The 15,828-nt window shown below is 37.5% G+C and overlaps 2 protein-coding genes across 6 annotated transcripts in view; one reads left to right on the forward strand and one right to left on the reverse strand.

Annotated features, from left to right (window-relative positions):
* Window positions 1-1,191: 1,191 nt before the first annotated feature.
* Window positions 1,192-5,334, forward strand: LOC105445061. 2 transcript variants are annotated; one of them, XM_011680085.2, is made up of 3 exons: window positions 1,192-1,744; window positions 2,372-2,425; window positions 3,577-5,334. In XM_011680085.2, the coding sequence occupies exons 2-3, from the start codon at window positions 2,392-2,394 to the stop codon at window positions 3,996-3,998; spliced, it is 456 nt and encodes a 151-aa protein (XP_011678387.2). In that variant the 5' UTR covers window positions 1,192-1,744; window positions 2,372-2,391; the 3' UTR covers window positions 3,999-5,334. The 2 variants fall into 2 exon arrangements, with proteins under 2 accessions (XP_011678387.2, XP_030831692.1); XM_030975832.1 differs by having other exon boundaries at window positions 1,192-1,741; window positions 2,367-2,425.
* Window positions 5,335-6,549: 1,215 nt separating this feature from the next.
* LOC752040 (ankyrin repeat domain-containing protein 12) overlaps window positions 6,550-15,828 on the reverse strand; it is an 84,776-nt gene continuing 75,497 nt past the window's right edge. For 3 of the 4 annotated variants that reach the window (XM_030975147.1, XM_030975146.1, XM_030975148.1), the window contains 5 exons: window positions 13,323-15,517; window positions 12,935-13,033; window positions 11,947-12,087; window positions 11,056-11,151; window positions 6,550-10,373 (listed from right to left, as the gene is read on the reverse strand). In XM_030975147.1, the coding sequence (XP_030831007.1) occupies window positions 10,194-10,373; window positions 11,056-11,151; window positions 11,947-12,087; window positions 12,935-13,033; window positions 13,323-15,517 (2,711 nt within the window). In that variant the 3' untranslated portion in view covers window positions 6,550-10,193. The remainder of the gene's footprint in view (window positions 10,374-11,055; window positions 11,152-11,946; window positions 12,088-12,934; window positions 13,034-13,322; window positions 15,518-15,828) is intronic. The other variant, XM_030975149.1, reaches the window with a different exon arrangement.

Raw genomic sequence — 15,828 nt, forward strand, 5'->3', positions numbered from 1 at the left:
TCCCGATCCCCAGCCAGGTCCATCACTTCATTATAATTATAGTACCTGTATAAACATACAATGTAAACGAGCCCCCAAAGATCGATGCAGTGGCGGATCCAGGGGGGGGGGGGAAACGTGTAAAAACACGTGATTATTACCGTATTATTATTATTATTATTATTACCCTGGCGCTCAAGGTGGGGGGGGGGGGGGGAGGGGGTGCAAATTTTCAAATTTTCGAGGGCCAAAAAAAATAAAAATGTGCTTACTAATAGAATGATTTTTTTTATATGGAAAACAGACGTTCAAAACTATTGCATTTGTTTGTATAATGCAGATGTATTAATATAGGCCTAGTGTAAAATGAAAGAAATACTCGCATCTGAGTGTGAATCTTAATTTGGAGAAAACTATTACATTACTATAGGCCATCAGGCGTACTCACGAATGAATGAGAATTAGTGTAGACAAGACACTCCAATATAGATTATGCTATACGGTTGTGTAAAAGATGGCATTAAGTATTACTAATTAACTTAATATATTCAAGCACTTTGTTGAGTGAAGGACAGGGTTATCAAAATCTTGTTGTTGTTGCTTTGTTACGTGTCTTAATTTGACGTCCATCGATTATTGTAAAACGCTATATATGGGATGTCTAGTAACTTTATCAGATTTTGTAAACAATTTAAACGTATCTATTTACCATCAAACCATAAAAATTAAACAAATATTACAGTCGTTAACAGTTTGGTGAAATAATAGATGATGGGGTACATTTTTTTAAAATTAAAACATTTTTATTTTTTTTAAGCACAAGATTTGTGATCAAAATTATAAAAAAGAGAAGGCGCCTGAACATAATCGAAATAAGTAACAGAATGAGAAAGAGTAGACAAGGGGATGGACATTGATCGGAGAACCCCCCCCCCCCCCCCTCCCCTTAGATATAGACGTAAGTTCTATTTTGTGTTTAACAATCGATTTAGTGTGCCAAAACTAATATTTCATATAATTAAGAATTTTTTTTTTAACTCATTGTCGGGATGTTCTTAGGAAAGAAGACGATAGTTTGAAGAAGAAACGAAAATCCAATATAGTCTATGGACAGAAATAGCTAGAGGATTTTTAAAGTTGAAAACCCCAGAGTCGGAACAAGATCCAGATTCCCCTGTACTCAACACATACGTTTCTTATTGCATACTTTTTTTATTTTTTTCTCTTGCAAAGTTGCACCCCAGATCCCGTCATTTATGATGGCTGGTTTATGACATGAATTGTTTGCTCTGCGCCGTCAAACCACAGCCCTTGGCCCCTTCTATTGAAATTTTCACCACGGATCAATGAATAAACACAATTCTGGTTGTATACTTTTCTGAACAGGTATACAGGTATACCTCTACAGATTATACACCCAAGGCTTCGTATTGATCTACACAGCCAAACGTTCTTGTTTATTTAGAGAGGTGGAAACATATACTGGAATTAATTCACTTTCAAATGTAATTCGATGGAGTTTTCACATTTCTGTTGAGGTGGATAGTGTCAGTGAGAATTTGGAACCAGTTAACAACCTGTGAACCCGTCTGTCACAAACTGTACAGAGCATAGCAAATAATATATTCTGTCAGACTTGTTCTTCTGTACTTTCGTGTTCAGAGGAGCGCTGTGGCGAAAAGTTTTACACAGGGTGACGGTGTAGATCTTTCATCGAGTTCAACAATAGTGTGTTCTCCCGTAGCAAAGGTCAGGTATATAATAGGTAAGTACTGGTTGATTCGACCTACGTTAACGAATATAGTCTCCACTCTTTTTCTACATATACCACAGGTAATTCAAGTACAAAACTTGATTTAATGTAATAAAGAAATACATTACCTCTCAGAAAAGTTCATGAAAGACATCGGTTAAAAGTCAAAGGTGCAATATCTGGGTGCTGAAGGTTAAAAGTTACTGGCCATATCTTTTCAGTATTATCTCGTTGTGGCCGAAAATAACACTTATTTCATAATATTATATCGGTTGAGTGTATATGACTTTAATATGTTTTCTCACTATATCTTTAAACGAATATAATTTCATTCCATTTATCAATGGAATTTCTATGATTATGATTTCCTATACTATCGTTTTGACGTTATTATGAAGTGATATAATTCCAACTCATCATTATCTTTTAACAATAACGAATGATAAAGAGAGCGAACTCTTTCTCAGATTCGGTGATAAACTTTTTGTTATTTTAAAACAGTCTCATAGAACTAACAGATATCCTTTTAAAACTCTTAACATATCATTTTGTCCTCTTTCCTACATTCTGTTTTCATAATTTCACAATATATTACTTCGCTATTTCATTTCCTTTTCTTAACGAATTCTATTTGTACAGATTCCGAGGCAAACATCACAATGGCGAACACTACAGCAGCGGCTATGATGACAGGTATATAGCCTAAGGGCTTTTCTTTTACTCGATTTGTTTAATGTCAGCAATATTGATGATTCAGTTCAAGTCTATTTCCGAAATACCCAAGGTCTGTAACTAAATCTGTCATAATTAGGCCCATTAAAAGGTATAATGGTCAACATTGTGTTTATTACTAATTGTGCTTAACGGATGTGTCAACTCTGACAACCGGAAAACCAAATGGAAAATTAGCTTTCAATACACCCCATGATAACTTCACAAAGCTAAAGTATAAGCAAATACAAATTTATTTGACTTATTTTACTAATCTGAATTTAGATTTGTATGTTAGTGATTATTTTTAAAAATCCTCAAGGCATCTTCTTGATTCATATTTAATAACAAAATGGTGGTGAATTGTCTATAGTTTTCTTTATTAGTGTATGCGGTTCAGTCAAATCAAATCAGATAAGTTCCTATCAACTTTTTAAGCCTATATTTCAGGAGCGATTAGTGATAAAAGTTATGAAAGGCTGGTTTGATTTTTATAAAATTGTAAATATAGATCACGATAATTATCTGAATTGTTTCATCGATCGAACTATCACCAGGCGAAAAAGGAATCTTAACTCTCTGCAAAAACTGTCAACATAATGAAAGTTGAAACTTGTATTTTTTTGTCTGAATATATATATATATATATATATATATATATATATATATATATATATATATATATATCATGTCATTTATGTTACCCTTCCCAATCAAGTATTATTTACTAAGTACACAAACTCCTTCTTTTTATTTTGTCCATGTAAGTACACAGCGCACACTGGTCTGTCATTCTTATTAGACTTATTCTGACAAGATGGTATATAAAAGAAAAATGAAGAATAAGATGGAAGGGCCATTTCGTTGTTGAATAATAGTATCCTTTATCAATAACAATAACACAACAATGATTATTATTTTACAATGATGATGGTGATGATATGACGCCGACAACGATGATGATGGATGATGGTGACGATCATTAAATTTACTCTGTTAATATGGCTTTAGCTAATCTTCCATATTAATATGGCAATGAAAGGGTCCATTTTCCCACCGCCCATTTCTTTACACTTAGGCCAACCTTGAAGTTGTAATGAGTTTATTTGAAGTTCATGGTTATCACTTTTCAGAGTTGACGACGATGGAAGCTGAAGAAGTCGCCTTCAATTTCATTGGACTATGGATCACAATCGGTGTTTTCAGTGTCTTCGTTCTTTCCTTCGTCATCTATGGCCTGGTCATCGCTCAGACCGGGAAATTATTCCTCCCTCAGAGAGCCGAAGACAAGGTACCCCTCTCCCCTGACCATCGCGATGACGATGTCGAGGCCGATGAAAAGAAGACATCGCCGAGTACGAGCACGGGGGTGAAAGAAACGGATAACGCGACGGTTGCCGATGAGCCGCCATCATATGACAAGGCGGTGCTTGGTGCAACGTCGGGACAGGATGCGGCAACAAACACAGATGATGGTGATGGAAAGACTGCTGATGATGCAAACGTCAAGATAGAAGTGTATGAACAGAAAGTAGATACTGCGGATGAATTGTAGAATTTGTAGAATTTTATTGACTCTTTGATCCCCTCTCGGGTTATGGGGGTATAAAAGAACAAAAAAGTATAAATAGCAATGGATGACCTGTTACATTGATGGCATTAATCCATATACACGCTTCACAGGGTAACATCGTTTTTACAAAAAGACGTGTAAAAATCCATTCTGTGCCAGATTTTGGTAAAACTGTGAAAACGTGTCACTTGCAAACATGATGTAAGGAAAATGTAAGCTGTAAAAGATAATACACAAGAGTCCTATTGTATGATGATACGCATAGGCCCATTCGATTCAATGAAATACAAAATAGAGCCAGTACCAGTTCCCAGGGTTGCCAGGGGCGTACACCCCAATATTTTTCCAAATTCATAAACTTAATGTCCCTCGAGCTTTGAAAAAGCGCCCATAATCTGATGTTTTCTCGTGCCATCCATAATAATTGCCCATTGATGCCATTATTGAGAGTATGCAGGAAATATCACCTTTTTGTCCTTTTTGTTTTATCAAAATAATTTGCCGTTCTGAAAAAGTACAACTTCTGTTCAGAATGATTGCAGCTAACATCTCACTACGAATATACACTTTCTTTATCAACAGCAATTCAGCAAGTAATGTTGAGTTCATTGCCTTTGTCCTCACAATGAAGCACACTTTTCATGTTTCCTATAGGTAATACTCGCATGTGATCCACAAACCTTGTCACAGTTGCACCGAAATCTGGCACATTTTTGAAAAATGAAATACAAAAAAACAACACGTAGCTTTGTTGAAATAATGCTTTGTTTTGGGGTTTCAGTTTTTCTATCATGATAGGTGGAATGATAGATTAATCTTTATAAACGAAACGTCAGAGAATATATAGTTCATTTTTAGAGTAAGAGAATATACAGTTCACTTTTTAGAGTAAGAGAATATACAGTTCACTTTTAAGAGTTAGAGAATATATAGTTCACTAATTAATACTATGGTTGATTAAAATTATATTTGTCAAAATAGCAGAGATGTAGAAGTTAGACTTGTTTTTTTTTTTAAATTTTTTTGGAAGAAGCACATGACTGAAATTTAAGCATTTCATTTGGTAAGGAAGAAAAAATGTTCTTCCCTAACAAAGATGTCTTAAACAAAATGAGGTTATGTCGGTCAAAAGGACTTTTTTTTTAATTCAAAGGGGACATTTTATTATTTGGAAAAGAGGGGGCAGTGTGCCATTCCCCAAAGGAGGAGGAAAGTAGTTCAAACTACATCGAAATTGCCGGTGATTTTCTGAACTGTCGAGTCACATCATAGGCCTCTTACCAAAACAAATGTTATTCCTCCATTTTCACGTGTATTTTTTTAAATATGACTTGACCACCGTTGTAAATAGTTCATATGCATAAGATCAGGGTTATGACGTGCTTGTACATTGCTGACAAACAGACTGCCATCGTTTCGTATATGTATTTAGGAAAGTATAGCAAGTATACCATAGTTTAAAACCAGTATACAGATTTTAAACAGATCTGTGATATTGAAAGAGTGCATGTAAACTTTGAATTTGAATGATCTATATTATCATGATAAAACAAATCTACTGAAATGATTTATTTGGTTTATGTTTAATTTTGTGCCAATTACTTAAATTCATTTACATTGTATTAGTACATGCAGTAGTATTAGGCCTTAAAAAAAGATGTTGTATTTGCCCTTTAGGTGCCAGCACCTGGGTCGGTCGATTTTCTTTCTTCTTTTTTTGTTGTTGCTTTTTTGTCTCTTTTTGGGCTGATAATTTTCAGAAAAAAAACATTAATAAAAAGCCGACCGTAGATTTTAAGATATTTGGGTAGGTCGCAAAGGGAAATACAACAACTTTTAAAAAAAAAGCCTTATTAGTATTGTTATCATAATGATAGTGATGATGATGCTCATCATCATCATCATCACCATCTATGATCTATTCTAAATGCAGCATCGTATACTCTTTATGGACTTAATTGGCAACAAATTGAGAACATACATCTGTGATGCATCTGAGTTCAAATTTATTAATTCAAACTCATTTTTTTCTTCTAAATAGAAATAAAATACATTATTTTATATACATATTGTACTATTTCCTCTTGTATATTGTCTTTATTCGTGTCTTGCATGCATGTCCTCAGCTCCTTTCTCCCTCCATACGCATTGTAGTTCTGATTTTCTATCATAGTGCCTTTTAAATGAATTCTTCTCTCATCATAAAGTACCCCCTAACTTGTGCTTTTCTGAATACATTACACATTTTCAATTTTCACTATCCACTTTTTAAAGATGCACCCTATATTTCACACTTGCTTTTCTATCCTGCTCTGTAATTCTCTCTCTCTCCCTCTCTCTTTCTCTCTCTCTCTCTCTCTCTCTCTCTCTCTCTCTCTCTCTCTCTCTCTCATGGCAAAGCTACGTCACATCCTTATTTTGAATATTATAATTCATTCTTCCACATACGTGTGACAAATATGAAAATAAATTTGACTGAGGGAAAATCTTGAGAAAACTAGTCCAATAAAAAGAAAAGAAAAAGAAAGATATGTCACTTTTTTCTACATTTTATTCATGAGAAAATTTTCAACAAGAAACTTTTTTTTATCAACTTTGCTGCCGCCATACAGTGTTTAACTGTAATCACAGTATGTAACAATAGAATACAGTGGGTTTTTTTACAAGTCAACTTGTTACACACATCAAATATAACCACTGATATTTTTTTTAAAATTGATAATTGACTACATCTGCACACCAAGGCACAAATGGGTGCAAAGAACTAGTACATATATTGAAGAAACATGGATCACATTTATCCAATTTTTGTCGTTCTACATTTGAGAGAATTCCTTATACGAGTTCATGTATAATATGGCTGTAGGGATAGCATCACAGACAAATCATTACCGGTAAGCAGATCTGACAGCTGTGTACAATGTAAGCTCTTATTCCAATTTGTATTAGATATAATAACATGTTAATTAATCAATGATGAGCATGTTAATGATATTAATACACTCAGGAGTTTGTAACTGTTTACAAAGAACAGTAATAGTAAGAGACGATTGTTGGCTGTTTGCTGACTCTGTTTACCAAAAGTGATCATGAAAAAAATCACCAGAATGCAGTAAGAAATCATCTTCTTTAGTCCTCAGTTATTCAGGTGAGAAGAGACATCACATCGTTTTTCATTTTCCATGACAACACAAAGAAAACATGAGGGATACTACAGTATAATGCCCAACCAGTTCAAAAAACTATTTTCCAATGTTCAAATCATCATCTGTTAGTCTGAAAATTTGAAATCGCTCTGTGTATACTTTGCTTATTCATTGTAGAATACTGACAAAAGGTCTACATGAACATGTGCTGATTATCAGAGATCAGATATTGATCTTAAGAATGTATTGTGAAATCTACTTTATTCAACTGTCCTTATTACAGTTAAGGTTTTTCTGATACCTGTTATTTTTTTAATCCTTCCAAATTAATAATAGGAACAAAAGCAATATCAAACAAAACAGACAAAATGCTAGTGTTAACACAGAGGACAACCATTCACTCTTAAACTTCAAATTTAACATCAAATATTGTCAAACTCAGTAACAAGGTAGACAGTGAAAATGAAAAACAACCTTTCAAATTTGCTTTTGCAGAAGAGAAAATTCAACATGTTAAAGAACACATACCAAATGGTGCTTGTTTGAGAAACAATGAAAAAACAGAACAATTTTTTTTAAAGTGGGAGACAGTAATATCAAATCAGGAACAAGTTAATTGCAGGGAGGCAACCCAGTAACTCAACAATGCCAATTATAACACTGAATTCTGTTAATAACCCTTATTGTAACTCTCAAAGTGACAAATTACTTTGTAGTATATAGAGATGGAAATTATAGAATTGGAAACGATGTTTATCTCTCACTTTTTTCAAAACATTATCACAAGACCTCCAAAATTATTGAGTTAATGATTGCCTTGGTTATAACACAGTGGATGGTGCAGCCTCTAAATCGGTTGTTCGCAAAACATGTGGACTTGAAATGCAGCTACAGGGCTACATTAATCTTCGGAAATAGTGAAAGTTGTTCACAATGATATTCTATACCACTCTCAACTCTGTCTATAATGATGTATTACATTGGATTAGGATTCATACACATTGCATCTTACTTCACAGGGTTAACTTATTTGATAGGTTTGAACTCTCTTGTGGTTATGCTCGTACTATGATATTCTGTGCCATACACAAGTGGGCAATAATATATCGGACAAGTCAAGTGGTAAACTCCCTCTACTGATCACTGAATACATGACAGACAGTACAATATTATAGAAACACAGACTTTCACATTTTCGCATAGATGCTCTCCTCTTCCTCCTCCTCCCTTGCATCCTCTCTTCCGTCCGTCCGCAATCATCACGGAGAGGACTCTTTGATTGAGCCACAGGCCAATAAGGTATACCCGGACCGCTTCAATCACACTGGAGATCGAGTTAGTGATGAAAAATAAAGATATGTACAGCTTCACTTCCCTTATGTACATACAAGAGATATATTTACAATGCTGGTTTTGTACTGACTCAATCCTAGACCATTGACTTCATTTGTTTTAAGTACAAACCATGATCAATAAACATCTGCAAGACAGAAGCATTTAGCCATGCTTGCGTCAAAATGTGTCAATACCTGCAAGAGGCTAAATTTGACACATCCCTTTTTAGGCCTACTTTCTCCCTGCTCTCTTCAATAAAATCTATTTACAACGTGCCTTCCGGGCAACAGAACTCATCTCGCAAAAATGCAAGGAACCCTGTAGTGGGTTGAATTCACGAAATCAAAATAGCGTCCTCAAAGTCTTCAGTACAGACAGGGTACAAACCAAGACTTGTCATGATGGTGAGTATGAGTGAGTTTAGACCAGATAATGACGACTGCCTATCTGACAGATCCTATACGCAGAAATTCTGTCTTCATGCATGCATTTACAACAAAAACTTGAATTGCATAAAGCAGTTCTATCTATTAAAAGCAGAGGAAAGCAGTGGTTTCAACAATAAAATGTTTCAGAAATGACAATAATGTGATAACCTACCGGTACACAAAAAAAAAAGCCACTAAAGAATAAAAGATGAATAGCTTTATACCACGTGGGTCCCCAGTAACTTGCCTATCGTCATCAGGACTACAATGTGCAAAGAAATATTTATTGATTGCCGACATATGTTGGTCCACTACTCCCATATTACTTACAAAATTTGCCCGGTAGTATTACTTCTTAAGGAATCAGATCACCCCATGAATTAATTCACAATGACAGACAAAATCTCTGCAGATGTTGTATTAGAGCTTTTGGCATGGCAATAAGCAAATGAATATATTTGAAACAAAGTCAAGTAATGCACAGGAGTTGTCTCACTAAAAAACATACCTTATTCTTTAACTCTACAGTCAGCTGCTTTATGTTCTTAACCACATTTATCAATTACAATTTTAAAATGCACTACTAAGACCAGGTAGGAAATATTACACTTTGAGGTACATGTAGTATGCAATTTAAGCTGGTCCCCGTTTCACAAAGCCTTTTTACAATGACAAATGACAAATATCAGTGACAAATCTGCTGATAACCAATCAGAAGCATGGATTTCAGTAGCTTATAACAACAACTGTCATTTGTCACTGATGATAAGTTTTGTGAAACACCCCCCTGGTATTACAAGAGGAGCAAGAAGAAGCTGGGACTTGATGTCAGAATGCGAAGGACCAATCGTTCTGCTCCGATGGACAATGACCGCAACAATAACAGGACATCAAAGTCAAAACATCGTATAGGATTCAAAGAATTGACTGCACAATAAACATATACAAGCCTCTGCAAGAGTGCGATGACATGCAACCTTTCGTTCAGTAACTCTAGGTAAACCAGTTAGAATGACCCAAAAGATGTGACGTGGATGTTGATATGTCCATATTGGTGCTGTTGTCTATCGTTGTAAGACAGGATGGTACACCCGTCCTGCCGTTCTCTCCAAATAGTCGATGAGGTGTCTGGGGACCAGTCAAGAACTTATACTGAGAAACACATTCTACAGACACGACAAGGTACGCCTGCTTGAAAGCCATGACCTGGAGACCTCGGACTGGCCGGCTCACACACCCCTGGTTGGTTAGGTGAAGCGATAAGGACGTCACGCAGGCAACAGGTCAAAGTCTCTGTTGACCTCTACGATGGGTACGTGGCTGGAGTGGACCGGAGGAGGGCTCTTGAAATCCCATTGCTTGAGTTCTTGAAGCTTGAGTTCCCATTCCAGCTTCTGAATGGCATAGAGTGAAGCTGCCTCGTGCTGGTGACGCTGTAACAGCTCCTCCTGGTGGACATAAATCATGGAGAAACTTATGAACAACAATGTCTTAAAGCCCCACTGCACTACTTACAGCTACTTGCGCCCTCTATATAGCAAACAATGCCTAAGCGGTACCCATTGGTCCCCCAAGATCCCCTAATTCTTATGTTAAGTGAGAGCTGATTTGATGAGATAACCACCTGTCAGTGACCATGCAGGGAGGTCTAATCTCTCCCAGCTAAACTAGTGCAGACAGGCTTTAATTTAGAATCATAAGTGAACACAGTGACAGGGGTAATGACACTGTAAGTGCTATGGTCATTAACATTGTAACTGGTACAGAACTTCTGTAAGAATCATTTGTCATTGCTTTTAGTAGTAGTTCACTGGCAACAACATCCAAGGCTGCGTATACACAGAGGCTCCTCTTAGTTGAAAAATTATAAACTGTAATAATCACAAAATGTGTACTAAAAATAACAAGAAACAAGAATGTGTGCACTGTCTTTAATTAGTACTAAGAGGAATCTATCTTAGTTAAGAAAGAAATGTATATGCCAAATGAAATAAGAACAAAGCTGATATGCTCTAAAATGAAGGAACAAACATGTAAAATATTGTTTCCTCTTTTGAAATTTCATTCTCTAATGATGATATCAAAACAGAATTTGAGCAGTTATCACGAAGAAACTTTGAAATAACTTACCTTCAGCTTCTCATATTTCTCATCCACGTCTTGTAGCCAAGAGATAAACTGCCGTCCATTGAACCTCTGCCTGATGCTACTCTTATCTTCCAGAGGCTACAAGGAGAAAATAACAATAAAGTCATACATGAGTTGAGTTGAATTTTCATAATAAACAAAGATAAATGACAAACTATCAGCTTGGTCTAAGTTTGATTGTATCATTTTTCAAAATGATAGATAGAAAAGGAGGCTGAAAGATAAGTAGGTCTATAACGTTACACCTCAGTAACACTGCTAAACTGACTACCAACCAACTCCAGATCAATCAAGTTGGGGTAATGTGGGAAAATGTATTCATTTTGGTTTGCTGCCAGGCTGGTTGTTATGACCAGGGTATAAGTAAGCTAAAGGATCTCTCCAAGAAAATTTATGAATGTAGAGACACAATCAGTCATTTAAAATCAAAAGAAATCTACCAGGCAAACTCAAACTTTTAACATCCTAGGTAGGTAGCATGAATAATTATTTGACTCTGGATACTAGTACTCCTCGTCTGTGTGGCAACGAACACAGAATTGATGATGGATGCAATTAACTTACTGTAACTGGCATTTAAGGAACCGAGCCCATTGGACATGAATAGTTTTTGAGAATAATAAATAAAACATTCCCCATTAACAGATTTGCCTCCTTTAAAGGGTGTCTGTACTAGTTTGGCCAGGGGGGATTAGACCACCCAGTGAGGTCACTGACAGGTGGCTATCTCATCAAATCAGCTCTCAATTAACGTCATAAAAATGAGCTCATGGGGGACCAACAGGCACCGATGACGCATTGTTTTCTATATAGAGGGAGCAAGTAGTTACAAGTAGTACAGTGGGGCTTTACAAAAGGACGGCTATATCTCACCAGTGGTTCAGGCATGTTGTATATCTCCATGTCCTTGAGGACTGTGCAAACACTGAAAGGGATGGTCTGGTTGACTAGCGCCCTCGCGGCCCGTCCATGGACTCTCACAATGTCCTGTTCCGCAGCCAACATCAGCTTCTCCTGTTACACGAAAGGAAATGGAAAGATGGTTTACCATAAATGCAGAATCTTCAACACTTTCTACATGATGCTGGTGAAAAGCATCATCTTCAAAGGTTTGTTGAAGACCCACTTGCCTTCAGAAGCCTTTGAGTAACGTTTTGGTATTGTGTCCGTAAAGTAGCACTATAAAGGGTAATGAAAAAGTTCAGCACTACAAAGAATTGTAGGAAAGTAAGAAACTACTAAGAATCAGCAGGAAAGTAACTGCGCTATATAAATCCACCTTTTTATTCTCAACATTTTTGAACAATTCTGGTTAAGAAATGGAAATTGAAATTCCTTCCCAAAGAACTTAACTTTGATTTGCTTTGATAATTATTCTTCAAATGTTAGTGTTTATGTTGTTGTATGATTCCTTTGGTCCTTTCTTGGCAATGATAAGAATTCAACCAAAAGAGCAACTCAAGATAAAGTTGAGTTCTGGTCATCCGATTGCATTGTGAAAGAAAAGGTGTGGAATGGGTCAGAAGAAGTTGATCATGTAAGTATTGGTGTGTACTGCAAAGTTCTGGAGTCATCAAAATCATAATAAATTTGGCCCAGTCTTGGTAAAGTAACAAGCACTGTACACAGAAAGATGTATATGGGACTACACAAATGGTGTTGGGGCTACTAACCTTGATTTCCTAATCTTTCTATGCTCATTACTCAGTCAGTATACATTTTCTACCAAATTTTTTTGGCAAATGACATTTATTTGTAATCTTGAACATTCAGTGTAAGTTTCGTTTGATTCGTTGAGAATTAATTTTCTTTTTTTTAACCAGAACTCAAGTTTATCTTTAATGATGAATGCACAACTTACCCTTTCTATGTAGTGTCTGAGCCGCAGCTCATGCCGAATCTTCTCCTGCTCGGAGAATTGAGCCAGCAGTCCATTGGTCAGGTTTACTGGTGCTGTCATCTGAAAAGGTGGGGACATTTTGTTTGTTATAGCATCATGTTTATGTCTGTATTTCAAAGAACTTTGACATACTTCTTTCAAGGCTTCAACATATTTATCCAGTTCCTAATGATTCCCCATACAGTGATGAAACTCTTGAGACACATTCTTAAAATTACAAATGACATTCCATTGATATAACTAAGTTTAATTCTAGAGTCAAATGCATGTAACCCATAATGGTGACTACATTTTTAGGCCTGAATAAGTCTATACAATCTGATAAACCTTGCAGTTATGTTAGACTCACCCTGGGAATGACTTGTACAATCTTGTTATCAGGGTCTGACTGGAGGAGGTAGTTCTTCCTGAACATGAGGTACTCCTTGTATCCATTGGGTGGTTTGGGTTGCACCGATGCCATCAGTGTTTTCTGCCTCTCGGCCACCTGGTGCCTGATGTTGAGGAAAGCCTCGATGGAGTTGACCTTCTCTTGGGGTGCTGAAGAAACATGAAGGGCCTCTTCCATCTGCTGATTCTGACGATGACGGGCCATCTTGCGCTTCCTTGGATGTGAGTCCATGTGTGTCTCTTCATTGTTGGATGCATTGGCGTTTGGCGGCGCTGTAGCAGCTGCTGCCGCTGCTTCCACTTGGTTGCGCCGGCTCCGCGTCATCGGCTGTGAAAAGGTTGCTTTGTCCTTGTCATCCTTTTTTTCCTCATTGCCATTACTATCACTGTTGCTGGTTAATGCCGAGTTTGATCTCAGAGTCCTTGTTACTTTTGCAGGTTGTTTTTCGTCGTTTGAGCAAGTAGAGGATGTGGTTGAGCTTTCACTGCACTTTTCAGTCTTGTCAGTTTTATCTGCTGCTTTTTCAATGCCCTTCGGGGAGCCTGATCTCACTGTTCCATTGATGGATGAGGTCACATCAGGGCTTCCTCTGGCTGGAGAGCGCCTGCGCTCTGCCTCCTTGCTTACGGGACTCTTTTGAGCATTGCCATTTTCCCCATTTGACCCACTAGTTCTTTCATTCACATTGCCCAACGGTTTGGTATCATTCTTGTGATTTCCCATATTTGAACCTGAGGCACTTGTGGACGACACAGATGAAGTACTAGATGATGTATTATCTTTGGATTTATGTGATGCATCACTGCTAATCCGTAGTAACAATGACTTGATTTCTCCTGCATTATCCCCGGATGATGGGGGTGAAACAATGTAGTATTCCCTAGCCACAGCTGGGAATGGGGATTTCCTGTCAGGGGACTTCCTGGATAATTGTTCTTGTGTCTCTTCACCAACTTGTGGTGATGACACCTTCTCATGAGTTTTAGAGTCCTCTTTAACCTGAACTAGAGCAGACTGTGTGGACGTAGTAGCCTCCTCTGTAGTATCCATCTTTTCTTCTTTCCTTGAACTGTGGCTATGATGCCTGTGATGCCTTTGTTCCTTTTTATGGGATTTATGTGAGCGGTCCTTATGCTTTTTCGACTTCTCTCGTCCGTGGTGCTTGGTTTCGTGGGACGAGTCTGATTCGCTTCTCTCCCTTGATTCAGGAATGCTTTGTGAGGGGGATTCCCTCCTCGATTCTGTTCTTTGATCACTGTCTGGTTCTGAGCGCTCACTCTCATGCCCCGAGGACTGCTTACCTGGACTATGAATCCCTGAAGTTTGCACACAATTTGACGACACAGACTCCTGTTGCACAGACAATGAATCACACACGTCTCTTGGCGTCTCTGAATGTTTTGAAGATGCTGTATGTGCACTTTGTAAAGAAGGTGAGGATCTCGTAGGAGAAAATCTATTCCTGTTTGACACAGGATCTGGCCTTGTAAGGGTCGTTTCCATAGTTCTCACTTCATTCTCATTGGCATTGAAATCATACGGAGACACCGCTGCTCTGCTATCAGAACCCGACTGCCTGTCTGTCAGAGGACTTGGAGCACTGCAGGACACCCTCGCACTTTCACTCCTCAGCGAAGACACAACTTTTCCAGATAGTCCGTTATCGTTCAATTTGCTCTTTAAGTTCCATGAGAGTATGCCATCATTGACTGTAGTACTATCAGCTTTACTTGAAACCTCTTTGTGAGTCTCCCCTGCCATATTGGAATCATCCGATATGTAGAGGTTTGTTTCACTTATACAACTGTCTGAGTCCTCCTTCACCTCCGTCAAAGTCACTCTCGTGACAGGCAAGGAGTCTCTAGTTCTCTCCATAGGAGTCACAGAGGTGGAAATGGACGGACTCGGTAACCTTCGCTCCTCCTCAACACATTCCAACTTGGACGACGTAGATGTCAAGTGGGGATCGAAGAGATCGCTCTCTGAGGTGGTGGTCGACGACACAGAATTGGGCGCTGCGATGTCGCGCACTTTGGGTATTGTTCTTGTTATTTCCATAACGTTGGCACCCTTGCCAGATTTGTCAGGTGATGCCCAGTGGATGGTGATCTTCTGCTCACTGCTCCCGCTGTCCTGGGTGAACTCGTATGGATCTGCGGCAGGTTTAAAAAGGAAACCACATCATTAGATTGAATAAATACCTCATGATGACACACATATAACAGCATAAAAAAGGAGTAACTACATTGAACATTTTTTTCCTCATACTTTTTATAAGGAAGAAAGGAAAAAATTGTCTTGAAAGTTCTGAGTAATTTGGGCAACTGTTCCTTTAAAAAATATGGTTAGCTAACAACCTCCTTGTCCATTAGAACGTAACCTTTAACATTATATCTTTGAGCAGTTTTTAAAAATGTATTTGATACTGTCAAGGAACTTCTTTCTAATATCTTCTTGAGGGGAA

This window comes from Strongylocentrotus purpuratus, unplaced genomic scaffold, assembly GCF_000002235.5.
Source record: "Strongylocentrotus purpuratus isolate Spur 01 unplaced genomic scaffold, Spur_5.0 spur5_scaffold_8, whole genome shotgun sequence".
NCBI lineage: Eukaryota > Metazoa > Echinodermata > Echinoidea > Camarodonta > Strongylocentrotidae > Strongylocentrotus > Strongylocentrotus purpuratus.